At 48.6% G+C, this 26,662-nt stretch overlaps 1 protein-coding gene across 1 annotated transcript in view; it reads right to left on the minus strand.

Annotated features, from left to right (window-relative positions):
• LOC134025059 (exostosin-1) overlaps positions 1-20,848 on the minus strand; it is a 120,890-nt gene extending 100,042 nt beyond the window's left edge. The window contains exons 1-2 of the mRNA XM_062467867.1: positions 19,860-20,848; positions 18,534-19,701 (exon numbers count right to left, since the gene is read on the minus strand). Of these exons, the coding sequence (XP_062323851.1) occupies positions 18,534-19,555 (1,022 nt within the window). The 5' untranslated portion in view covers positions 19,556-19,701; positions 19,860-20,848. The remainder of the gene's footprint in view (positions 1-18,533; positions 19,702-19,859) is intronic.
• Between the last annotated feature and the right edge of the window lie 5,814 nt (positions 20,849-26,662).

Genomic DNA, 26,662 nt, shown 5'->3' on the forward strand with positions numbered 1-26,662 from the left:
GCTTTAATGATGAAGCTGTACTGGACTCCTTGGAGAGGGAAAGAGAGAGGGAGGAAGAAAGAAACAGAGGGAGATGTAAGCGAAAGCAGGAGAGAGAAAGGGAGAGTGAGAGGAAGGGTGAGACGGCAATATGGGGAGAGAGAGAGTGAGAGACAGAGAGAGAGAGAGAGAGAGAGAGAGAGAGAGAGAGAGAGAGAGAGAGAGAGAGAGAGGGAGAGAGAGAGAGAGGGAGAGAGAGAGAGCGGAGACCATGAATTCAATAGAGGGAGGGGTAGATACAGAAGACACACTCAAATACATTAGTTACACAGTTGTTAAAGGGAGAGAGGCAGTGACACACGCAGAGTCCCCTTGTACCATACATACACGCCACACACACACCACACACACACAGACACACACACAACAGTGTCCTCAGATGGGCTGCAAGCCCTCCCAGTTGGAACATGGGGGTCTGAACAGTGTCTCTGCTCCAGTGATGATGAGCTGTAGTGAACCGTGACTGGGACCTGACTGCTTGCGTTAGCTCCCTGAACCCAAACCACTACATCTCAGCCCAGCTGGTTATCTGCTCCCCTACTCCGCCCCCCCACCCCCTCCCGTCGGTCTGTCACTCCGGCTGCTGTAACAGAGGTGGTTCGGAGGTCCTAAGGTCAGTGGATTATATAGTATTATAGGCTTTAGCTCAGCAAGCTAAAGCAGCGGTTTAAGTTCTTCTGCCAAGTCGTAGGAAAACAACGGCAGCAGGTTGCGTACTGGGATCAGGGCAGATTACATGAGGCGCATGCGGGTTTACCTGTCTCAGTCAGATGAAGCGGTTATCACAGATCACTGTGTTGCTAGGCAGTTTGGAAACATGAATATGCGCTCTCTATGTTATCATCACTATATTTCCAGCCACATCCTACATCATCACATACCCGTATATACAAATAATGGAGCAGTCATTTGTTCACTGATGTTGTCATTTCTTTGGGGTGTGTATTATACAGCCCAGTTAGAATATTGTTGTCTTGTCTTTTCTCCTTCTTCTGGAATGAGAGTGTAGCCTGTTGAACTGACTTCAACTGGATTGAGAGAGAAGAGCACTAGAGCAAGAGAGAGAAAGGGGGAGAAGGAGAGTGAAGAGGATAAATTGTTGCACCAGACAGTGCTATTTGTCAGAGGTGAAAAAATCCAACCTCAGCCATCCTGGATTTCACACACACTGGCATATGTGTGTGTGTGTGTTATAGGTATGAGCGTATGCCACTGTGTGGGCATCCAAACACACCAGCCACTGCCATGTGTGTGCAGTATGTGTATGTGTGTGTGTGTGTGTGTGTGTGTGTGTGTGTGTGTGTGTGTGTGTGTGTGTGTGTGTGTGTGCATGGTGGGTGTGTCTGTGTGTAGTGTGCATGTGAATGCGTGTGTGTGTAATCAAGGCAGCCATTATCACCCCATTACTTCGTGATAGGGTCACTGTGGAGATGGCACTATCGGAAGGTTTACTGAGTCAAAACTCCTGAGTTTTGAAAGAGGACGTTTTGGTAGCCAGCTAGCCTGGTTTGGTCTGGCTTGTTTCGGGACTGTTTCTGGGCTATCTATCTGGCTGAAGGCTGGTCTGTCTGATCTCCTCAGCTACCAGTGTCTCTGCAACATCTCTCCTCACAAGTTCCAAACGACCCATCACACACAGAATCTCTTTTGCCATCTTGAAGCAATATTGTGGTGTGTGTGTGTCTGTGGTAATGGGGTGCGCTGAGGGCACTTGAGGTATGCTTCCTGCTTTTAAGTTTTAGGAAGCCTACCAGTGTCAATAATACCCCTTGAACCTGTTAAGCTCTTCTTCTGACCAGGGCAGCAGTCTCTGGGGTCTGGTGCCCCTTCCTGGTCCTCCCATCATCTCTGGCTCCTGCAGCTCCTGTGATGGAGCCATGATGTGGCTATGTTGCCAGACATGCCCTTCTCTGCTCCTGTCCTGCTCGTTCTGTTTGTTTGTTTATGTCGATGTGTTCCGATGCCAAGCTAAATCTGTCCCACCGACGCGCTCCCACGGAGAGAGAAAAGTGTGCGTGTGTGTTCTGGACAGAAAAGTGTGTCTGTGTGTGTTCCCCCTTCCCCCCCCCTTTCCCCCTTCCCTTTCCTTCCCCACTAGCTCGCGTGTTCTTCTGGCCGGCAGTTGCATCACCCACTGAGGCCCAGGGGCCTGGCCCTACAATGTGAGTTGGCATAAACACAGCACGCCACACACACAGACACACACACACAATGCCAGCCCGGCCTGCTCTGTGAGCTGCTCTGTTTGGGCTGAAGGATTACTAAACTCCCCTCCTCTTACTTGGGGTACACATTAAAGTCATTGCATCTATCTCTCGCTCACACACGCACACACACACACACTCACACAAGAGGGATCTTCAGCTGGCACGATAAATGAGAGCGACAGAGAGGTGTGTGTATCAGTACTCTAGATCAGGGGTGGCCAACCCTGCTATAGATGATCTAGATAATAATAACCACAGGTGCTGGAGAGGCTAGACAGGAAGTAAATAGATACAGCAGATACTAAACAGGAAGTAGATAGATACAGCAGGGTAGAGGCGAGACAAGAAGTACCGTAGATACAGTCTCAACTTTGATGTATTCAACCCAGATGCTAAACAGGAAGTATATTGATTGAGCAGGTTAGAGGATATACACAATGTTTGGGAAGCAACACATTCACAACAGAATAGTGAGAACGTGAGAACCTAATATCTTCAGGTGAAGGTAGACAAGGAGGGTTGGGGCATGAGAGGTTCCAGTAGGTTCCAGTATAAAATGCCAAACTCAAGATGTATGCCCTTCCCAAACTCAAGATGTCTGTCCCGCCCAAACTCAAGATGTCTGTCCTGCCCAAACCCAAGATGTTTGCCTTGCCCTGCCCAAACTTAAGATGGCACCCTGACCAAACTCAAGTCCAGAATTGCATACATTTACTCTCAGTGCCCACTGATGCAAGTTGCAACATTTTACTGTTGTCGTTCAATTACTCATTGAACTGGTTCAGACAGTTTGTTTTGGTCTGCTATGTCCTGTTGTCTCTGTGGTTGACACCTCCTCCTCTGTGCAAAGTGTTAAAGCTCAGAATAGATAGAGAAGCATGCTGGCTTGCAGACTATGAAATGTTATCGGATGTTGCATGTCATCCAGGCATTTTTGGCATTGGACAGGGAATACAAAATGTTAGTCAGACAACCTGATGGTGGTATGTCATTTATGATGCATTTAGAGTTTGGACAGGACATACAGTAGGTACATACTGGACAGGACAGACATCAAATCTTAGTGAGACCTACTAAATATAGTAGTACTGAGACCCAGAGATGAGCTCTGTCCAGCCCTCACAAGAAGTCAAATTCAAGATGTCTGCCTCCATCTCCCTCCCTCACTGCAGGCTTGCGAACTCACCCAGGCTACAGTGTAGGTGAGATGAGGAGAGACATATCGTCATCAAAAAGGCCGTGACAGACGCATGAACATCCAGCACAGCACACTGTAAATCACTGCTTTAGTCCCCAAAGCTCTCAAGTGAAAATGGATTTATAAGAAATTGTAAAAAAAAAAAAAAAAAAAAAAAAGAAAGTGAAATGAGTTTTTATTTGATTTGATCATACAGTGAAAAATCTAAACAGAGCTGAGCCTCCCTGCTGCGTTGTTGTAGCGTGACGAGGGGTCTGTGTGGTGAAATCAAAGACGCACCCTGTCTGGTGTAATCCAGGCTGACAGGTACAGTATGTCTCCTTGTGAACATCAGCAGGAGCCGGGGGGAATTAGCCTAGAGAACACGACGGGGACGGGATGTGAAGGCTGGGGAGGCACCTCGGGCCAGGGAATAAGGAAGTAGGTGCGTCAGGTTTTGAGGTGCATCGTGGGACCGAGCAGGGGTGGTCGGGTAGGACTGCCTGTCAAAAATGTCAGGCTGGTGGGTGTGTGTGTGTGTATGGAGGGGGGGGCTAGGACCATCCAGGAGTTGCTTACCCAGCATGCCCCATGCCTGTCAGAGCCAAAAAGGTTGAGGCACTGCGGGACTGCGTGTTGTCTCTGGGTGTGGCATGTGGAGGGAGGGGCGGGAGTAACGACCTTACATGCACTGGTGGAGGCCTCAGATGATTCCGGAAGGGTGGAAGGTTGCAGCTGTACACTTCTTGCAGATTGTCTTTTTGTTCTCCTTACCCTGTTCTTTTCTATTCAGCCAGGTGAAAATGGCTGTGGCCATTTCGACAAAATATGGTCTCAAACTGACTCATGCAATAATATTGCACAAGCATCAAAACACATTCTACAAATGGACTTGGCATAATGTCCCATGGCATAATGTGTCAGTAAATCTGTTGGCATTGCAAACTCCGAAGACCAGTCTTTAAAACACCTGGTTATTATCCCTGTCTGTTTATGGTAATTATTCTTGTTGGGTCATAAGACTACTTTCATATCCAAAATGAGATTCCTGCCATTGGCTGTTGACAGTGGAACATGATGGTTGAATGAGGCAAAATAAAATAATATTTTGTATGTCAAAGAGAGATGCCTCCACCCAGCTACTACAGTGGATGTGTCATCACCCAGAAACCAAACTTTCTGGAACCTTCCTAGAACCTTCTGACTATATTACAACTGGTATTACTAAGCAGCCATTTTCAAAATATTTGTGTGGAGAAATTACCACAACTCCACGATTTCTCTCTCTCTCTGCCCGCATCCCTCGCAGCAAAATCTCTCTCTCTCTCTCTTTCTCTCTCTCTCTCTCTCTCTCTCTCTCTCTCTCTCTCTCTCTCTCTCTCTCTCTCTCTCTCTCTCTCTCTCTCTCTCTCTTATTCTCCCACACCTGTCATTCTCTCTCACTCTCTTCTCTCCATCAAGTAACCCCTTTCTACCCAGAAATGAGAAACGGCTGGAGCACAGCAAAGTTGCATAGACACACATCCCTCCAGGTGTGTGTACCTGGGCGTGTGTGGGAAGAGACAAACATGTCAGAGCATTTACCAAGCCACCATGGTTTTTCAACCTTTGGCAGGGGGGGTTGACTAATTTCAGCCTCAAGCCACAGCCAGTCATTTACATTACCCCCCCCACCACCACCACCACCACCACCAACACCCTCCACTCTCCTACCTGCCCCTGCCTCTTCCATCGGAATGCCACAAGACCTTGGTGGTCGATAAGGCACACAGAATCAATACCAAGCATGCTCACCATGACAACAATTTATTGTTTCAGATATGCTAAACTATGGCTATTTCATCAGCTGCCAGTGCTATGCTGCTTCCCTGCTTGCTTAGCTGCCTGCCTGCCTGCCTGCCTGCCTGTCTGTCTGTCTGTCTGTCTGTCTGCCTGTCTGCCTGTCTGCCTGTCTGCCTGTCTGCCTGTCAGCCTGTCAGCCTGTTTTTCTGCCTGTCTGTCTCTGTATGCTTTTCTGCCTGTCTGTTCCGCATGTCTGTCTGTCTTTCTGCCTGCCTATCTTTCTGCCTGCCTGCCTGTCTGCCTGTCTACAGGTCAGCCAGGAAACACAAGTCAATTTTCCAGCTCATTGAAAGTGAATATGCAAAAGAGCAGCTCAGGTGTTCGAAGCATCCATCAGGCCAAGTCCTGAGAGAGCAGAGGTGCCATGAGACAGGAAGTCCAAGGTCAAGAACAGGAAATGGATATGTAGGAATGGCACGCAGTGTATATTTATGATCCTAGGATTGTCCATGCAGTTTTTAGAAAGAGTGATCAATGGGATCCATGAAATTGATTCATTCAAACAAAAATCTCAAATTGTAACCAGCATAGAGTAATGGTTGTTTGCTTTTTGGCAGCTGTAACAAGGAGAGAAGACAGAGAGAAAGAGAGAGAGAGAGAGAGAGAGAGAGAGATACAGAGAGACAGAGAGAGAGAGACAGAGAGACAGAGAGAGAGAGAGAATCTTTCCACAAGTGAACCATCGAGATACATCTTTCTCGCTTACTCGCTAGTTGACACACACCCCCACACAAACACGTACTTTGAGGCCTTGTCAGTGCAAGGGTCTGTTCGCTCAGATCTTTGAAGGCTGCTTCATCCTGACTAACAGGAATACATTCAGAAAAAAAGGAGAGAAAGAAAAGACATGGGTTCCAGAGACAGAGAAACGGAGAGCGAGAAACGAGAAAAGTGCTTATTTTTGCTTCCAGAAAAGAGGCCACACGCTGCTAACAGCAGACCTGCCACTTCTTACATTCCTCTCTTCTCTCCTCTATTCTCCCCTCTCTTCTCATGTAATGTCATGTTATTCTTATCTTCGGCCCTCCCCTCCCTTCACCTCCTGTCCTTTCCTCTTCTCCCCTTTTTCCTTCCCCTTCCCTCTCCCCTCCTCTCCCCCCTCTCCTCTCCTCCCCTTTCCTCTCCTCTCCTCTGCAGTAGAACAGCAGGCCTGTGAAGTAAGGTGAGCCAGGAAGAGAACCTCTTGTCAGGTCGTCTCATTACACCTCTCAGCTTATCTTAACCACCCTCCCTGCCTCTCACACTCTCTCTTACACACACACACACACAGAGACACCCACCATAAACACGTATACGCACACACCTGTAAATGCTAAGCACATGTACAGTACATGGATAGACCCCCCCCCCCCAAGATCCTTCCACATCAGCTCTCCAGACGTTCACACAATCAGTTATTAATCACTTCTCTCCTTCCTTTCTCTCGCTTTCCTTCTTTCTCACCCTCCTCCTTTTTCCTTCTCTCTCACTCTCCTCCTCTGTTCTTCTCTCTCAGGCTCCCCTCTTTCTGTCTTTAACACGCTTCTTACCCGCCCTCTCCGGTCTCTCTCTTGCTCTCATCCTCCATCTATCTCTTCTCTCTCTCTCTGCTCCCCTCCCTTCCCACATCTCTCAAGGTCTATATCAGTCCTAAACACTGTGCATTGGCAGTGCTCTCTGTAATGAGCCATGGGAAACATGGGGAGCAGGGAGCTAGCTGACTGTTAGCCATCAAGGCTAAGCTAACAGGAGCCAGGTGGAGGGGAACTTCAAAGAAATTGCTTTTGGCTGGCAATTTGAAAGACAGCAGAGGAGGATGGGACTTGTAGGCAGACAGTTTGTAGTATGAAAGCTTTGAATTTACAGCTAGTGAAAGGAGAGGTTCTCATGAGACCGAACCCTGTTCAATACGGCCTGTCTTGTAAGTTTGGAATGCTATAGCGAGACAACCTTCAGTCCGACCGATGCTATCTAATTGGGCCGCCTGGTTTTCCATTTGGAAGCGATGTTTCCACCGGTGATGGTGATGGAACCTTATTAAGACAGAGCTCGTGTCAGAATGAAGCAAAACAGATGTCAGCTCGTCAGACAGAAGACAACACGCTGCGGTGTGTGCTCAGGCCCTTGTGTGTGTGTTGACGAGAGAGTATGTGTGAGTGCACACACACACATACTACACGCACAGTGCTATAGTTCCATCCGATCATCACTCACAGAGGCCTCAGTGCGGCATTAAAATACACACACACACACAACGGCCGAAAATTGCTAAAACAATTACACACACACTGTGTATCGCTGCCTCTCTCTCTTGCTAGTTCTTACTCTTACTCAAATGAATAGATTTGACTACCCAAAATACACACGCACACACTTCGAGACAAGGAAGAAACACACCTCCCCCCACCTCCCCCTCCCTCTCTCCACCCCTGCTGATGCCATGAATCATAAGAATATTGAATTGTCGTTAAATTGGGCATGGAGGAAAATAAACCAGTCTCTTTTAGACTGTTTCTGAATGATGACGAGGCTTCCTCCTAGACTCTCTCAAGTCTGTTGTTTGGCATTCCAGAGTGCTGAACTTGGAGTAACGAATTTCTTCGGATTGAATTTGAAACGGTGTGGTTTCTCTCTCTCATATTTTCTCTCCATCTCCTCACCTCTCCTATGTGTGGAACTGAGTTAACAGACTTGTATTCTCTGCATGGTTCCAAAAGTAGCTGTCATTCCTTTTCTCTTCTCTCCCTTCCTCTAGCCGTCATCTTAATCGCGGTCCCCTGTGTAGAGCATTGTTTGGAAATACACAAACAAGGGCCTCTGTCATCTGCGAGGAAGATAAAAGAAAAGAAATTAAACTATTGGCTTTCTTCTCCTCTCCCCTCACCTTCCATCCTTTCGCATCTTCTCCTTTCCTCTCTTCCATCATCTTCTTTCCTCTAATTTCCCCTACTCTAATCTAGCCCCCCTCCTCTTCTCTCTCCTCCCCTCCTCTCCTCTCCTATCCTACCCTCTCCATTCCTTTCCTCTCCTCTCTTTCCTCCATTCTCCCCTGTCCCCACTCTCCTTCCCTCTCTTTCCTCCCCTTTCTCTTCCTCCCCTCTCCTCTCAGGGAACAGGGTGTGTGTGATAATTTCCCATCTTGTTAAAACGACTTGTTGACCCATCTGCCTACGAGACCTGCGCTAATCAGCTTGGAGGGTGGCGAGGAATCCTAGACGCAATGTGAATGAAACAAATGTGTGTGTGCGCACACGTGTTCGAGTCTGCGTGTGTGCCTGCGTGCATGCGTATGCATGTGTGCGCATAGGTGTGTGCGTGTCTTTACGTGCGCGAGAGTATGTAAGTGTGTGTGTGCGAGCGTGCGTGTGTGCGTGTGTGGGAGCTTGCGTGTGTGCGAGCGTGCGTGTGTGCTGCGTGGCAGCTGGCTGGCCTGTCCTCAGCCGATGGAGGAAGTGTTCTCTCATCTCCATCCCCCCCTCGCCAAACCTGTTCACACACGTCCTGTCCAGAGAGCTGGAGACCGGGGTGCCAGTTTCAGCATGGCCTCCGTTTCTCATCAGTAGAACACACCTGTACGACACATGTCAGAGCTGACACTGGAAAAGCAACTGTGTGCATTTGGTAAAGAGTTTCATTGGTAGTGGTAGTGTTTGCTCTGTAATAGCGAATGCATGCATTGATGGATAGATGGATTGATGGGTCAATGGATGGATGAATGGATGGTTGGATGGATGGGTGGATGGATGGAAAGTTGTCAGATGGTTTGAATCCCCCTACCTTCACCTGTACCAGTCCACACTTCTGCCCACATTTAGTTTCAGCGAGAGTGTGGGGGGGGGGACCGACGCGAGGTCAAAACAATTAATCACGGGCCAAGTGAAGAGGAGAAGGAAGGTGTGGGGCAGGGAGAGGAGGCAGAAAAGGAGGAAGACGAGGAGGAATGGGATGAGAAGATGAGGAGGAAGAGTGAGGGAGGAAGGGGTTGCTCAGGGAGAAACATAAGGAGGAGGAGGAGAGGGAGAAGGGGGGAAAGGAGGTGCAGGCGAGTAGTAGGGGGAGGGAGGGGATGAGGAGGAGGAGGAAGAGAAGAGAAGGAGGGAAGGAGGGGAAAGAGGGAGGAGGATGGGGAGGCAGAAGCAGGATCCTTTCTCATTCTCCCGTTGTTTAACAGACATTTAAGATGCTCCTAATGGCATGCAGGGTTAGTTTACCTATCCCCCCCCCACACACACACACACTTCTACACACACACACTTCTACACACACACGCACACACTTCTACGCACACACACACACGCTGCGTGGCCAATGAGGGGAGGCAGATAAATCAAGTCAAGGTCACGGCCTTCTGCTGTGAGCCTATTGCCACGGTGACGGGCAGAGAGGGAAGGTGGAGGAAACTTGCTTGTTTACTATTATGGTCTGTCTGACATGCTACTAGGTGCACATTTGTTTGTCTGTGTGAGGATTTGTGTGTGTTAGTGTGTGTGTGTGTGTGTGCATCAAGCTAGGTCCTTGAAAGTATAGTATGTGTGTGTCTGTGTGCATTTTTGCGTGTGTCTGTGTGTGTGGGGGGGGGTGCACGTGTGTGTTTGTGCACGCATTTGTGGGTGGGGAGGTGTGTGTGTGTCTGCGTGTGTGTGTGTGTTATGTTTGCAAACAGGACGGGGCAGAGAGGAGGGACTCGAACCGTGTCTTCCCAGCAGAGAAGTAGATAACAGAGCCAGCTGCCATGTTGTGTAACTCAAGGACACTCCTGTCATTAGCCCAGCTCAACTCATCACACACACACACACACATGCACACACACCCACACATGCACTCTATTGCTGCATATAGACTGCACTGGTGTCACAATGCATATCTCTACCCAGAAATACAGGCACACACGCACGCACACTCTTGAGGTATATAGACCGCACTGGTGTCACAATGCATATCTCTACCCAGAAATACAGACACACACACACAATGAAAATAAACACACACACATAAAACTGCTGACACTCCCTACCTCTTCATTTTCATGTGTTTTATGTCTGTTTATGTCCTCTCTCCAAGATCTGCAGTATTTCATAAAGGAGCTGACAAGAGCAAACCGACGCAGAGCCAAATCTATAAACGCTCACACACACAGACACACACACAGACACGCACGCAGACACACACACACACATATGCACAGCAGTCTGGCAGCACAGCTGTATGAAAACACCGGACGATCTGCTTCAGTTTACGGTTGTAAACAGACAGGTCTCTTAACTACCACCTGGAACGAGATGTATTCTGGGGTGGGAGGAGTTGGGATGCTCCACCCCTCTCCTCACGGCTGTGGAGAAACCAAAGTGACATCATTCACACCTGTCACCCTCCCACTGTTTCTCTCTCTCTCACACAGACACACAGGCCCTACTTTTTTCTCAGGAGGTAGGGGTTGTGTGCGTGTGGTGTGTTTATGTGAGTTTGCAGGCCATCCAACCACACACACACAAAAAAATACACACACACATACACACAGGTGGTAAAAATCATAAATATTAGGGTTTGGATTATCCTCTCTCTCTTTCTTTGGACATAGTGCAAATGTACTTGATATGAAACCTTTTTTTTACAAAGCCAATACTGCCTTCATCTGCTAACAGGAAACATGAAATCTCCAGCATGAACATGGACACACAATACTGAAAACACTTTTGTATGTGTGTGTGTTTGTGTGTCTGTGTGCATGTTTGGTTTGTGGAGACGCAGAATAACAAACAGGAAGGACGGATGTGTCAGAAGAGCTGATGAGTTCACAAAGGAGAGGCCGGGCGGAAGAGAGGCTGCAGAAGAGGCAGGGAGAGACAGGGAGACAAAGAGAGATCAAAAGAAGAGGCTTGGAAGAACTGGAAGAGAGGTTGGGGTAGTCTGGGAGAGGGGCTGGGAGTGAGGCTGAGATAACAGCTGAAATGCTAAGAAAGAGATTGGGAGAGAAGCTGGGAGAGAGGCTGAAAGAAGTAGAGGCTGGACAGAGAGGAAGGGAAGGGGACCAGCAGAGCTTGACAGAGCTGGTAGCAGGATTACAATGCCACCTGTGGTTTTGTAGACGGCCACCCAGGCAGGTTGGCACCCTGGCACGTTGCCATGGCAGACACAGGGCTGGCATCTCCGGCGACGCTAACGTTTCCACAGGAAGAACAGAGGACGGCCCCCTGCTCGCTCACATCCTCGCTGCAAATCTGCTGCTAGACACGCTCACACACACACACACCACACGCACATGATCCTGCTACCTATAATGGATCTAATGAATTGTCTCGATGACATGATACCCTCCCTGAGACACACACGCGCAGGATGCATAAACATACACGCACACACGCTCAAAGTGCTAAGCAATGCAAAAATCAATGAGGGCCATGTCAGTGAATACTCTGTTTGGTGTAAAGGGAAGTGTGTGGCTCAGATACTGCTAGGACTGATCTAGAAGACGGGGGCAGAGAGGGAGGAGGGGTAGGAGGGAGGAGAGGAGAAGAAGGAGGGGGTGGGGGGGCAGGAAAGGAGAGGGGAGGGCTGTCTGAGTCCTGTAGCTCTTTCGTAAACGACAGCTCGGCTCTCTAACGGAGCTCCGTGAATGAATAACGGATAAAAACACGAGGATGTTGATATTCTGTGTTAGAGATCTGTCTCATCAAGGACAGCTGGGTCTGTCCAGGTGATAATCCGGACTCAGCTCTCCTGGACACCAGAGAAGTAGGTAGAAGGCTGGAAAATGTCTAGTGGATCAACGCCCAGGCTATGATAACACAATGACTGGCACACACATTCCCTCTCTCTCACACACACACACTTGCTAATATTTTTTCTCATGCACTCGCAAACTCTTGCACACAAACGCGTTCTCGCACACGCATAGACACACAGACACACACGCACAAACGCATACTCACACTCGCACATTTCCACCGTAACACCTTTGATCTCTCACTGGCCTATAAAAAGGCTGCCCTTGCCACAGTTGCTTCAAGCTCCCAGCATGCACCTGTGAACTAACGGGTGTCCTGTCCACATCGCATCACGCACACCTCCAACAGTCAGATCACCACTGTCACACAAACTTGCCTTGACCCCGTCACACAGCAGACAGTTAGCAGACCTCACACAGGATGTGTGTGTGTGTGTGTGTGTGTGTGTGTGTGTGTGTGTGTGTGTGTGTGGAACGCACATGGTGCGTGCGCATGTGTGTGTCCATGTGTAAATGCACATGTGCTTGTGTGCTGGTGTGTATCCATGTGATTGTTTACACGTGTGTGCATGTGTGTGTGCGAACCGCCCAGAGTCGATTAGGTGTGAGCACAGACGTGCGCGTTTTACAAGGTAGACGGTCGATGAGCACGGGTTCTCTAATAAGTGAAACCTCGCTGGACCTCTGTCTGTGTTTCCAAATACACCATCCTCCTCAGTAACCTTCAACCTCTCCCATTGGGTTGACACCTCGCTCTCACCTTCACCGTCATCAATACCCTCCTCTCTTTCTCTCTCACTCCTTTTTCTCTCTCAGGGTCAGAGAGACAGGATGCTCTGCCTAATGTGTGCCGTCGTACATACAAGGAAAGGTGGAGAGGAGAGGAAGAGAAGAGGTGGAGGGGTGGCGAGGAGAGAAGGAGGGCATTAGCAGCTGAGTCACAGAGGAAGTCAGGAGGAAGTGGATCTACGTAGTACCGGGCTGGACTAGGTAGGTCTAGCTGGTACTATAAACTATGAAACTGGACTAGGCAAGTCTAGCTGGTACTATATACTATAAGACTGGACTAGGCAGGTCTAGCTGGTACTATATACTATAAGACTGGACTAGGCAGGTCTAGCTGGTACTATATACTATAAGACTGGACTAGGCAGGTCTAGCTGGTACTATATACTATAAGACTGGACTAGGCAGGTCTATCTGGTACTATATATTATAAGACTGGACTAGGCAGGTCTAGCTGGTACTATATACTATAAGACTGGACTAGGCAGGTCTAGCTGGTTCTATGTACTACCAGGCTGGACTAGGCAGGTCTAGCTGGTTCTATGTACTACCAGGCTGGACTAGGCAGGTCTAGCTGTGTGGTTCTGCCACAAAGCCCCTTGATAGTGTGTGGCTGTTTACAAGCAGGTCTTCTTAATCACAGACAACACTGACATAGCCCGGGGTTTGCATCCCATCACATGAAAGAGTGCGAAGCTGCACATTTCTTTACGACAGCCATTTGTCAGTTTGTTTATTCTGGGTTTCTTGTTTACCCATCTCCATTTTTTGTTTATCATCAAGATGTCCTTCCATCCAGAAAAAAACCCACAGCCGTGAATAGTGTATTAGCGAAGTCGCTGACGTAAAGAAGAAGACTTGATTGCAAACGAACCCTGGTGTAGTGTGTGGTTGGCTGTATGAATTGTGTGCACGGCTTGGAGGTAGTTTATATTTCTGGGGGTGTAGTGGGGTGGGCACAGACGACATGTGCCTGGTTAGACTTGGTTCAACTTTAACACACACACCCAAATACCCAAACAAACACATACACACTTGTAGCTCTCTCAAGCGCTGATAGAATCGGCTCACCTCCTTCGGAATGAGTTGTATATCCTGACCGGCCTCTTATCTTTTAACGCCACACATAAAGGCTCTCTGGCACTAATTGAGAGAGCCAATTTGTTGGCCAATTAGCAAGCACTCTTGAAGTAGAGCATGATCAAACAGAGCTGAATTGACTTGAGCTTTTACACGAAACATCTGACAATACCAATGCTGTTATCTCCTCATACACACTGGCAAGACAGACAGATGGAGAAAGAGAGAGACATATATATGTATGGATGTATGGATGTGTGTGTGTTTGTATTTGTGTGTGCAAGAGTGCGTGTGGGTGTGTGTGCATGCATAATGCATGTGCCTGTACAAACATGTACTGTGTTTACAAGTGTATCATTCTCTATGTATACATCCATCTCCACCTTTAGTTTTGCTCTGGAAATATGAACACGTGTTCTGTCAAGCCAATTGAAAGAAATCCCACTGAATTGAGATGAGTAAGACAGTGTAAAGGAGAGAGAGAGAGATAGGAGAGAGCGAGTGCGCGCACGAGAAAGGAGTGTAAAAATAGAGAGAGAGATGTACTGAGAGGGATGGAAAGAGATCTACTGAGAGGGTGGAGGGAAAGAGAGGGATCTACTGAGGGAGTAGAGAGAGAGAGAAATCGACTGAGAGGGGTGGAGAGAGAGATCTAATGGGAGGGGTGGAGAGAGAGATCTACTGAAATGGGTAGAGAGAGAGGGTGAGAGAGATCTACTGAGAGCGGTGGAGGGAGAAAGATCTATCGAGAGGGGTGAAGAGAGAGATCTACTGACAGGGGTGGAGAGAGAGATCTACTGACAGGGGTGGAGAGAGAGATCTACTGACAGGGGTGGAGAGAGAGTGGGAGAGAGAGACGAACCAGCGTATCCCAGCAGCGAGCTGCGCCCGGTACCTGAACCTCCGCAGCACAGACCAGAGCAGCAGTCAGGCCCGCCTCCTTTCCTCTCCCCACAGCCCTTTTGTTTAGTCCGGTCTGCTCAATAATTCGCTTTTTAACGGCTGCCAGTGCCAATATTGTCCACTGGCTGGCTGTCAATCATCCTCTAGACCCGGCTGCTGCCCCCTAGCTGTGATCTTTGTTCACTGCCCCGGGAGCGAAGCGGCCACATTCATGCTGTTTGGCGAGGGAAAGGGCCCTTTCACAGTCCGAGATTCAGGTCACAGGTTGTTTGACCACTACCAGTGTGGTCCTGTTGCCTCGGCAGTTACACTACTCTCTGTGTTGTGTTGTGTTGTGTTGTGTTGTGTTGTGTTGGGATGTTCTGCATGCAGTCTGGTCTCTGAGAACATTGATCTGTTGTTCTTCACCACATACAGACTGAGAGCAGGAGATACAGGAACTGGGAGAGAGAGGAAGAGAGAAAGAAGGAGAGAAAGAGAAAGACGGAAAGAGAAAGAAAGAAAGTGAAAGACAGAGGAATAGAGAGACAAAGACAAAGATGGAGGGATTGAGAGAAAGAAATACAGAAAGAAAGAAAGAAAGAAAGAAAGAAAGAGAAACATCATAAAGAGACAGAGAGAGAGTGTGAGAGAAGAAAGAAAGAAAGAAAGAAAGAAAGAAAGAAAGAGACACACACACACACCTAGGCAGCTCCATGTTAAGCAGGTTCTATAATGAACCCCTGGAGGTCTTCTCAGAGCTGGTGGGCTTCCAGCGGAGACAAACTCTGATCCACAACCCACCAATGCATCTCAGCAGCGGGGGTCCCACTCTCTAATCTTCTCCCTCCCTGTTTTAGTCTCTCCTTTCCAGCGCGCCTCTCCTCGGCTCCTGTCAGCTGTCTTCTTCTCTCCCCTCCCTCAGTCTCCTCTCCCTTATTCTGCTCCTCTTCTCCTCTCCCTTATTCTCCTCTCTTCCCCCCTTTTCTCTCTTCCCGTCCCCTCTTCTCTTCTGCTCTCCTTTATTCTCCTCTCTCCTTGTCTCACATCCACTCCTCTCCCCTGTTCTATTCTCCCCTCTTCTATTCCCTCTCCTCCCTCCTCTCCCCTCTTCTCCTCACCCCTCCTCTCCTCTCTTCTCCTCGCCTCTCCCTTCCTCTCCTCTCCTCTCCCCTCTTCTCCTCTCCCCTCCTCGCCTCTCGATGTAACCAGTGTGTTTCTAAACAGTCTGTTACTTCAGTCCCCAGCCACACTGTGTTTGTGTGCGTGGGTGTATCCGTGTGTGTATATGTGTGTGTGTGTGAGTGTGTGTGCGTGTGTGTTTGTACCGTGGTGCGTGTGTTTGCATGCTGGATCAGATTAGTCTCAGGTCCCACCAGTCTGCTTGATTCAATAGAGGGCCAGGTATTGACTGTTCAGAGTGTTGAGATGGCCTGTCGATAGGCCTCCAGCAGAGCATCTATAGACAAGACCTATTTTTCCTGCATAATACACTGGATCCGTATTGACAGACGTTGTACAAAAAATTGGTTAACCTTCTGTCATGACATGGCTTGGACTCATTCCACTCACATGAAGACAAAACACGAACACTGAAAGTGTCATACCAAATGAAAATGAAAAGAGAGAGTCATGTGTTTGATCAATTCTAAACTGTCAGTTGATCTCGGATCTGGTTCTCTCTCTCTTCCTCCTGAAGGGATCTGCTTATCCACTTCTGTGATCCTATCAGCTTGATCTGCAGCACTGTGGCACCATCTCCCAGCTGGAAAGAAGCTGTCAGAATTGTATGTTTTGGACCTCAACCCAAACCGCCCCTATGAAACCTTCCGGAAGGTTCGAGGAAGGGTCGTTCCACAACAAGCCACCTGTGGAGCAGAACAACCCCCCTATGTCGGTGTTAAAGCACTAACAAAGCCATGTGAGGTTGACATAGCAACCCCTCTTCTCCTGTCTCCTCCCTCATTCTCCTCCTCTCCTCTCCCCTCTTCTCCTCTCCTCTCCCCTCTGCTCCCCTCCTCACCCCTCCTCTCTCCTCCCCATGTCGGTGTTAAATCACTAACAAAACCATGTAAGGTTGACATAGCAACCATGGAATAGCTATGGTCTGGGCTTGGGGACGCCTGGGTTAGATTCTCCAACGTGAGATCCATCAGGGCACACCAGTGATGAGACGGACCACTCGAGTTGACACGGGCCCCTTGGTTGGAGTTTGTTTATCCGCTGACAAAGGCAGGGGCCAGGCACACCCAGCCAGACTAAACACACAGGTGGAGACTGATACAATAGGCCTTGGGATGCTTCCCAGGGCATGGTGGTTGAGACCAGAGCAGGTCTACTCCCATCACTCCTATGGTTCCAGTGGGGATTAGAGGCTTAGGGAAGTGTAACTTTGGAGTGAACGCCACAAAGGGAGCAAACGGAGCGGTTCACACAGACGTGCTCTGTTGTTGTTGTTGGTGATAAGAGTCACAGTTTTCTACAGACCGGGGTAGTGGCAGACGCGTAGACTCTAATTCTCTGTAATTCTCCGTCTCTCACGCACACACACACACACACACACTTTTTCTCTCCCTGTCTCTCCCTTTGTCACTTTCTCCGTCTCTCTCTCTCTCTAACTCTCTCTCTCTCTCACACACACACACACACACACACATACACATACACATACACACGCATAGACATGAAACACACAGTTGCTCATTCACTGAAAACAAGCACACACACACATCAGAGACGTCAAATATTCGGCGGCTGCCACAGCAACACAGCGAGAGGGGGAAAAGTATGAGTTCTTTTTAAAGATCCGCCCGTGGCGTCTGAGCTCACAGGCTCCATTTGGCTGGATCATATTAAAGGTGAACGCAGTCATCTCATCTCTCCTGTTCAGAAAGCTGTGTATAGCCCCTCCCGTTGAGCGCACTCACTTCTATCAGTCTGTCAGTGTTGAGAGTCACACTGCTTAGCAAACTGTGCTTTTAGCTCCAGACGTCTTTAGTCAAAGCGTTTCTGCTCAGACAAAAGGTACAAAAGGGGGGAAACGTAATGTGTCTCTCTGCCAGTCGGTTCAACTCCCATGGCAATTCCCATGCGGAACCTAACAGCAGAACACACACACACACGCCTGGAACAAACACTTTTGCTTTCATCCCCGCTTCCTCCACACACATTGATCCATTCATTACCTGGATCTGCCTCCATCAACAGGGACTGAGAGCAAAAACCCAAACTGATCTCGCAACAATCCCTCACAGTAAACAAGTGAGTTTCTCACAACGGAAAACAAGAATGCTGCTCTAATGCTGTGTATAGAAGAAGGCTCAGCCTCCCACTATGGCTCCGCGGCGGAAATAAAGCTTGCCGCACGACAAAGAAACAGCGAGGATTTCCAGACGTTAGATACGTTAGATATGTTTGAATGTCGGAAGCAGATGCAGTGAAGTGCCCTCAGACTGAGGACTAAGCTGTTCTGCCATTGAGACAGTAACACTGCACTGTGTTGCACTTAATGTGTGATTTCCAATGGGTGAGTATTGACGGTTTCAGGGCTCAATATTGTCATGTGGTTCTAGACCCTAACCCAGCTAGGTCATGTGCCACCAAATCCTAACCCAGCTAGATTATGTGGTTCTAGATCCTAACCCAGCTAGGTCATATGCTACCAGATCCTAACCAAGCTAGATTATGTGGTTCTAGATCCTAACCCACCTAGGTCATGTGCTACCAGATCCTAACCCAGCTAGATCATGTGGTTCTAGATCTTAACTCAGCTAGATCATGTTCTAGATCCTAACCAACCAGCGAAGAGAAGTCTTACTTTGAGTATTCTTCGTTGTCTCGGTCACACCTGGAGTCCTTGTGCTTCTCCCAGTCCTTGCCGTGCTTGCAGGTGGTCAGAAGCACAATGTCTTGTCCGTTGTGGATGTGGTAGAGCGCGTTTCTCGTCTCCGAACCGATGCCGGTCAGGTAGCGCTTGCCTTTGAACACCAGGAGGTGCTTCCTGTCCGGGGGGAGGTGGGTGAGGGTCAGGTGACCCTTGACCCCACCCCTGAGAGGGTGGTCCTTGGAGAACAGGGGAATGGAGATGTCGAACCCCGGCCTGAAGTTATCCATGTCCACAGAGGCCTTGGCCAGCATGGCCTGACCAACATCCAGGCCCAGATCCTCTGTGTAGTCAGGCCAGGTGCCAGAGTACAGGTTGAAAATCAGATGGTTCCGCCCGTCGTTCCACGTGGGCAGGCTCTGTATCCGGGCCCGGAGGTTCTGGATGTACTGGCCAGAGAGCTGGTCTCTGTCCAGGGTGTCGAGCCCCAGGACGAAGAGGCAAGCCTGGGCTGGGTCGGCCGTGTGGAAGCGTGACTCCTGGATGGAGGTAAGGATCTTCTGGTAGCTTTCTGAGATGGTCTCCCCCTTCAGGAGAGGGTAGGTGTAGACCTTGAAGTCCGCCTGGCAGAGGCTGCGGTCGAAGCATGTCTCCATGCGACAGCGCCGGCTCTTGTAGATGTTGTTGCGGATCTCCCTGCGCTCGCGGGGGGAGGAGTGCTGGTGGAGAGGGAGGGGGCTGTCCTCCCCTTGCTCGTCCTCCAGCAGATAGCTCCGGAGGGGCTGGAGCCCGGTCCAGTTCGGCCAGCGCTGGGGGGCTCTGGGCTGGCCGGGGGGGCTGTGGGGCTGTGGGGCTGGGTAGACAGGCTGCAGCTGCTGGGGTGTGTGGAGGTGGTAGAACTGGTGGCTGGGCTGGGATTGCTGCTGGAACTCCCCGATCTGTAGTCCCCACAGGTAGGCTAGCAGGAGAAGACAGGCCCCTAGAGACACCAGCAGGTACCTCTTCTTGGCCTGCATGTGGACGTGTGGGGCAGTGGGAGGGGGGGGGGAGACGGGCTACGAGGCAAGGGGAGGGCGAAGGGGTGGGACGGGATGGGGGTCCACACTCAGCCCACACAGAGGTCAATCTTATCCACAGCTAGGCATGATGGGAATTAAAGTCACTGGTAAAACAGAATTAGAAGGAATTGTTAATTGCGTTTTAGATAGCCTACTGGTCTCAGATAGTAAGTAATTATTAATCATGATTAAGAATTATGGAAAAAAACATACTTTGTGTCATTATCATAGATAATTAAGGCAGTGCAAGTAGTCCGCTTACCTTTCGAAGACAGACACCTGTGGTCTGTATACCAGGAACTCCCCGTGTGACTGAACCGTAGGAGCGCGGAATGTAAACACAGCATTCTAAGCGGAGTCTGTGGCACTCATGCAAAGCGACACACATCAATAATTATCCGAGAGAATCAGCGGCGACATATTGTAGTTGGACAAGCTGATCAAGACATCGGTGGCTGACCTAAACACAGAGAATCTGAAAAATAAGATCCTGTGTAATCACTTTTCTGTGTCAATCCTGTTTGTTTGTCCACGCCCTTTAGATATTCCCCTGGACAACGCACAATTTGGTATCTTATGTATCCCCATGGAGAATTACATATTTTAGTTATTAATCCATACTGTGTAGATTTAAATATATTTCCCCGTAATCTCTACATAAAAGTTTCCAAGCCTGTAGTGCCCAACGTTTAAATCCTTGAACGAATCAAGAAGTGTCATCAAGTGTCAACACCTACTTATCCCGACAATATAGGCTACATAAATGATATGGTAGACCTTTCCGGTGTAGTGTCCATATGTCCGGTATGAAAGGGTGTAGGCTATATGTCCACATGTCCAAAAGACACGCACGTATCCTAAAGCAACCCGCACAGTGTCGAAGGTTTGTTTTTCATCCACCTCTTCCGTGCGTAAAGACACACAATGTGATTCATTCCACCGGTTGATATCCTATAGTCTTAAAATTTTGCATCGAGTTCTACCAATATGCTATACGCATCTGTAAAGTTAACGGTCTCGTTGCCCCCAAAAAAGACACGCGCGTCAACAGTCCAAGATCCTGTTGGTAAAATATTGCAATGATAGGGCAAAATTCTCCCCAATGGGACGGCGCGTTAAGCCGCAGAAGATACGTTTGTCACTCGTTGAAATACAAGAGTTTCTGCCATCAATGTTCATATTCCATGGGTCCGGGGAAGTTTTGGCTACGCGGGTCCCTCCCTCCCGCATCGCTCCCATTCACAACTACACAGCGATGTACCGCGTCTCCTATGTTGCGAGGTTGCGCCTCCGATCACGGTTACTGACGGAGGATGCGCTGTGAGCGGTGAAAATGGATGGGGGAGCGCCGATCAGTTCAAGAGGCGTTGGCAGCGGTCAGTGTACTCGGGGAACTATTGCGTGCCCATGTTGGTGGTATGGTAACCTGCAGGGTGTCCCGTATGATAACTAACCTGAATGTTGTCTTCTAGCGCTCCTAGATTTGAGCGTATAGTTTCAAGATAGGCTACTGTTGCACCGTTTGTACACGAGAGAAAAAATCTCTATTTGAATTGACACATTAGGTGTACAGGTTATCTATCTGTGAAGATTAGAATTGCAAGGCTACATGCTCTTGGAAATAATGATAACGATTAGGCTTCTGTTTGTTGTTACACAGAACCATTGTTGGTCCGTCGAAACTCATCGCTGGTCACCACGAACATTACAGAGATGTAGAATAAAAGTTTAGAAATAGCTCTTGTGATATCGGCGATAGATTAACACAATCGGTCTACATTAAAGCTGTCCTAGCCCAGCTCTGGAGCTCTTCATCAGCGCTGTAGTGGAACGTGACTCTAGACAGAGCCCTCGCACCAGATTTACTAGTGAGTTTGTCACCAGACAGACTGACTGGCTGGCTGCTCCTTGCGCTTTCAGCTGTCACGAAGGTTATAAAGCATTTTCCAATCTCTTAAGCCAGTGGACGTTGAGCTGGATTCATGGCCTCTCCGTCATAGGGTGTTTCCCTCTCAAACCAACCGTACCGGCACCGCGGGGGGGGGGGGGGGGGGGGGGATGCCCACCACAAGGGTTTATGTAGGCCTACTGTTTATTTGTTCTTGAGTCTTAAGTGAGAAACCTGTCTCTTTACGGCGTTCTTATCTCCCAGTACGTCTTTCTTTTAGTTGCTGTTCAGAAAATGTGGGCCTATTCAGGTGTGTGGCTGGGACAAGTAATTCACGTTACTGTACTGCTAGGCTTGATCAAGTGACAAACAATGCCATCTTGTGGCGCATCCATGTTACAAGGAAAAGGCGTGCGCATTTTGATGTTTTAGTTTGCGTACTGGACAACACAGAAATGTGGGAATACTTGGTCTACTGTTGCTGTGGTACACAGAGGATGATAGGAATAGGTCGTTGAGGAACAGGTGGTACTGTATGTTCTGGAAAAAAATGGCTGCAGGTGCAGGGGAAAGAATAAATCACATCTAATGTGACAGGTGGTGTGTAGCTACCGTGTGAGTGATGAAGCCAGGCGGCTCTCTGAGTGTCCGAGTTAGCTCCACTACCCCAGCCATCCTTCATAGTACAGGCCTAAGCAGCACTCTACAGCTGCTGCTCCTATCTGTTGTGGTTCCACTGAGGGTGGGGAGGTAGGGAGGATGGAGCTCGGGGTGAGGTACTGGCGGTAGGGGACTGGAAGGGGGGGGTAGGGGACGAGGTCCTGGGACTAGGAGCAGGGGGAGAGGAAGGCTAGGGAGTTCGGCTTGTGTGTTTTAGACGATCAACCTTCAACCCTTACTGTGAGGTGAGGGGTGGTGTGGGTGAGGGGGATTTTTTGTTCATCCATGTTAGCGTTTGCGAATGGTTCCTAATTGTGTGGTACTATGGGGCTGAAGTGCACTATTGCTGGGAGGTGTGAGGTAGAGCAGGAGCTGATCTGGATGATGTCCTCTGTGCCACAAAACTGTGAGCTCTGTTGCGACCTGCTACAGTAGCCATGTGAAGCCTCCTCGTCCCTGTGGCTAGCAGTCTTTGCTTTCTCCATTACTATCTATCTTTCTCTCTTTCTCTCCGATTCCCACTTTCTTTCTACCTCTCTCTTTCTTCCCCTCTCTCTCTCTCTCTCTCTCTCTCTCTCTCTCTCTCTCTCTCTCTCTCTCTCTCTCTCTCTCTCTCTCTCTCTCTCTCTCTCTCTCTCTCTCTCTCTCTCCCTACTCATCCATTTTGTTTCCTGTGTCCTCCTGAGAGTTCATGAATGGCCCTGTTTGGGGCGGGCACCCCCCCCCCCCCCCTTACATGGACACCAGGCCTCCCCACTGGTGCTTCCTGATTATGGAAGCGACCCGCTCGGCGGTGTCACAAGAAAAGCCTTCCCCTGCTCAGCAGGCTGGCCAGTTACCTTCCTCCTGAACACAGCTTCCTGCTGGGGTGACACCTGCCCCTGCAGCCCCACTTATGTACGCTACACAGACACGGAGAATACGGTTACCTCGACCATGGCGAGGGATTAGGGGAGAGGGATGTGGTTACCTTGGGGATGAGGAGGGATGAGGGGAGAGGGATGTTGTTACCTTGGGGAAGAGGGTGGATGAGGAGGGATGTAGTATCTAGAGGATAAGAATGTTTTAAATTGGAAACGTCTTCAATTCAAACAAACAAATGAGAAACATTTACATTTATAGAGAAACATCAAGCCATGTTTCTCAACATTTCTCATGAATATCATTTTTGGGGGAAATATTGAATGTTTTTCTTGACCCTTCAATCTCAAACAAGAATGAAATAAATCTTGGCCAGACGCAACTGTCCCCAATTTCACAACATTCTAATATCCAATGAATAGAGCAAGGTTGCATGTTTCCTGCATACAATGAACTGACCTCCGACTAAGACGGAGTGTCTCTCTGTTTCAACCGAATTACATATGGATCCGCTTCCCCTGTATCAATGCAGCTGTTTCGTCCACTGGCTGTCTCCTGGGTGAACAGATTATTAAAAACTAAGTAGCAGCATGGTTCCTCTATGTCTGGCCACCACTCCAACGCATTAATATCCCTCCTGAAATATCGACTCCCTCTGTCATCCCCTCCTCCTCTCCTCCTTCCCTTCTCCTCCCCCATTAGCCGTGTAAAGAATTCCTGAAACACACAAGTTATGAGAGTGGTTCGTTTTCACGGCCCGAGAGATAGACCTATGTATCAAGGTTGTGGATGGGTGGAGATGGAGGAGTAAAGGCAAGAATGGGCTAGAAAGAGAGGAAGATGGCAGGAGGTAAACAGAGAGAGGTGTAAGTATTTCTCCAAGGGTGTTTGATTGAATTCTGGCCCGGCAGGAGGAGGCTGGTCAAGCGATGGGGCGGTTGCTGTTGTTAGGAAATTAGACGGGACCAGCCATGATGAGTTCATGACACTGGCGTGATTGGACTCTCTGATTGGTGAACGACGGGTCTGGAGCCCAGAACCTTCCATTTCTTCCTCATCTTTCACATGGGGGGCTGAACAGGCTGTCATCGCTGCTGTTTAGACTGTTTGTTAGGAAACTTAATATTCTACCCTGAAGGGTCAGAAACAGGGCATTTTCTTTGTTATTTACAATTCTTGCATGTTCAGTGGGATTCAAACCTATGTTGCCCACACTACAGACCAACAGGTACAGGGACTTCAAGACTGCCAGGATCATTGAACAGCTTTTAGTCCTCAGTTTCTCTCCCAATAATGCGTTATTAGAAGTATAAAGTTGAGATGACTGTTGATGCGCAAAGATAGGCAAAGTTCTAATAATCCAAATAAATCAATTGTCCAAAACATGATCACATTCCACTTGGAGATAACAATTGGATTCAGAATCAAAATCTCTCGGTTTGGATTCCACACGGGATACTTGTCTAAATGCAAACGATGTTGACTGAATCAAATCCTTCTCGGGGAGCACATCACCTTTGATTTTGTCCCAGACTCACTCCTACCTGTGGAATCATAAGCAGAAAATCAATATTTCTCTGCTGGCAGCTTAGTTGTTTATTTGTCTCATCTAATGCTGGAAACATACTCGTCAGTTATGTGGAAAAAGTCCCAAAGCCAGCTCGGTCTGGGAGCCTGTCTGCTGTACTCTGCTTGGGACAGACAGACAGGTAGGCAAGACAACAGGCAGACAGGCAGAGGGCTGTTCTCTCACCTTCAGCCACCTGCTGTAAAAACAAAGTGTTGAGGAGGACTCAAGAGTCCTTCAGGTATGCGTTAGCATCCTAATAGACAAGCTAACAAGCAGGAGACACTTCATCCAGACAGAACCAGGGTTTCTGAAGGGGCCAGGGTTGGGTTAGGGGACTTCTCAATGCACTGTTGTGTTACCTGCACTGGCTCAGGTAAAATTTGTTGATACACCCTAAGGAAAGAAGAAGAGAGTAAAAAAGTAATAAAAGAGGAGGGGTTGGGGGGGTATAAGTTAAGTAGCCTGGAAAGTGTTATGTATTTGTTTCTTGTAATTTGACGTAAATCTTAAAAAAAAAAAAAAGTTTTATTCAGGAACCCACTATATCCCTGAGGTAATTTTTAAGGTAAGTATTGTGTTTAGGTCCTGGTATTTTGAAATTAAACACATTTCCCTTCTCCCCAGGAACCTGCTATCTCCCCAGGGATTCCAATGTTCTGATCGGGACATGGCCAGGGTTTCTCCAGCCTATTGGGTATAACGATAGACCAAGGAGGCATCTACTGGTCCATGGGTGAGAACTGGGATGAATTTATCCCATAGTGTATTCTGCCTAATTGAATCCCCCAGCTACAAATACAACGCTGTATTGTACCGCATCAGGCAAACAAAGGCACACATGCAGACAGGAACACACGCAGGCCATCTACAGTGCAGATGCTTCGCATTCAAGACTCCTTATTAATGAACGAACTGAAACGTGTACTGCCTTCACTGCCCCCCCTCCCGTTTCCATTTCTCCAGTACATGAACAGTGCTCTATCAGGCATGGCTAGATACATTTAATGTCACACACACACACACAGACGATACACACACAAACACACCAACACACACACATTCTTGTTCGTATAATGGACCTTCACGCCTGTCTCCCCAACTGGTCTGCATTACACCAACACGTCAGCCCATCTAACACTTGGAAACGTCATACGTCATATAAACACTCCAGTCTCTACTCACAGCAGCACCTAGCATTTCTAAAGAGCCAGGAAAAAAAGTATAATTCACCCAAATGGCAAAATCCTACATCCGTCACCTCAACCTGGATATAATGCATTTCACAATCATGGTCTTGATTGATGTTTTCCCTCTGCAGGATATTTCAGGCTAATAACATTTATAGAATTAAATTTATAGAGCTCTAACATAAAAATGAATGACAATAACAGTCTGGCATGTGTTGATTCTCAACCAAATATCCATAATGCAGAATGGTGCAAGTCAAGAGCACCTTGATAATTCAACGACTCGATTTCCCTGGAAGGAATGACTTTGCAGAAGCAAACAACAAGCAGAAAGACAGACTGCTGAACTGTAGTAGCGGTGGTTTGTAACTAAGTTACCCAAGGCTGTGCCTTGTCACCCACAGACTCAAACACATTCCTCTCAGTCTGATAGTTTTGCAGGAGAGTGACCACGGTTCAATTCCTCCGCTGGTTACACCTCTCTCATCCAAAGAGAGATCAAACGGGGAAAAAACTCTCCTTCTCTGAGAGCCGACTGTTGTCTCTCTTGTCTTTGGGTCAGGGCAGTGCTGAGAGAGACTGCATCGGTGAGGTTATGGGTTCAGATCTTTCCCGGCCTGCGCCCTTCGCCCTGGTGCTCGGCTGGTGCTCGAAGCAGTGTTAATTGATTTCTCGTGTTACCACGGTGGCTGTCATCAGGGAGGGAAGGGGCACCATGTCAAGGAAGACAACGCATCGGGGTCAATCAATACAGAGAGGAGAGGTGTGGTAGGGAGAGGTGCGGTAGGAAGAGGAGAGGAGGAAAGGAGGGGTGAAGAGAAGAGGAGGAGGGGTGGAAGAGAAGAGAGGAGGAGGGGTGGACGAGGCCTCCCCAGAGTGGTGTCCTTTACTCTCAGGGA

Source organism: Osmerus eperlanus, chromosome 8 (genome assembly GCF_963692335.1).
Source record: "Osmerus eperlanus chromosome 8, fOsmEpe2.1, whole genome shotgun sequence".
NCBI lineage: Eukaryota > Metazoa > Chordata > Actinopteri > Osmeriformes > Osmeridae > Osmerus > Osmerus eperlanus.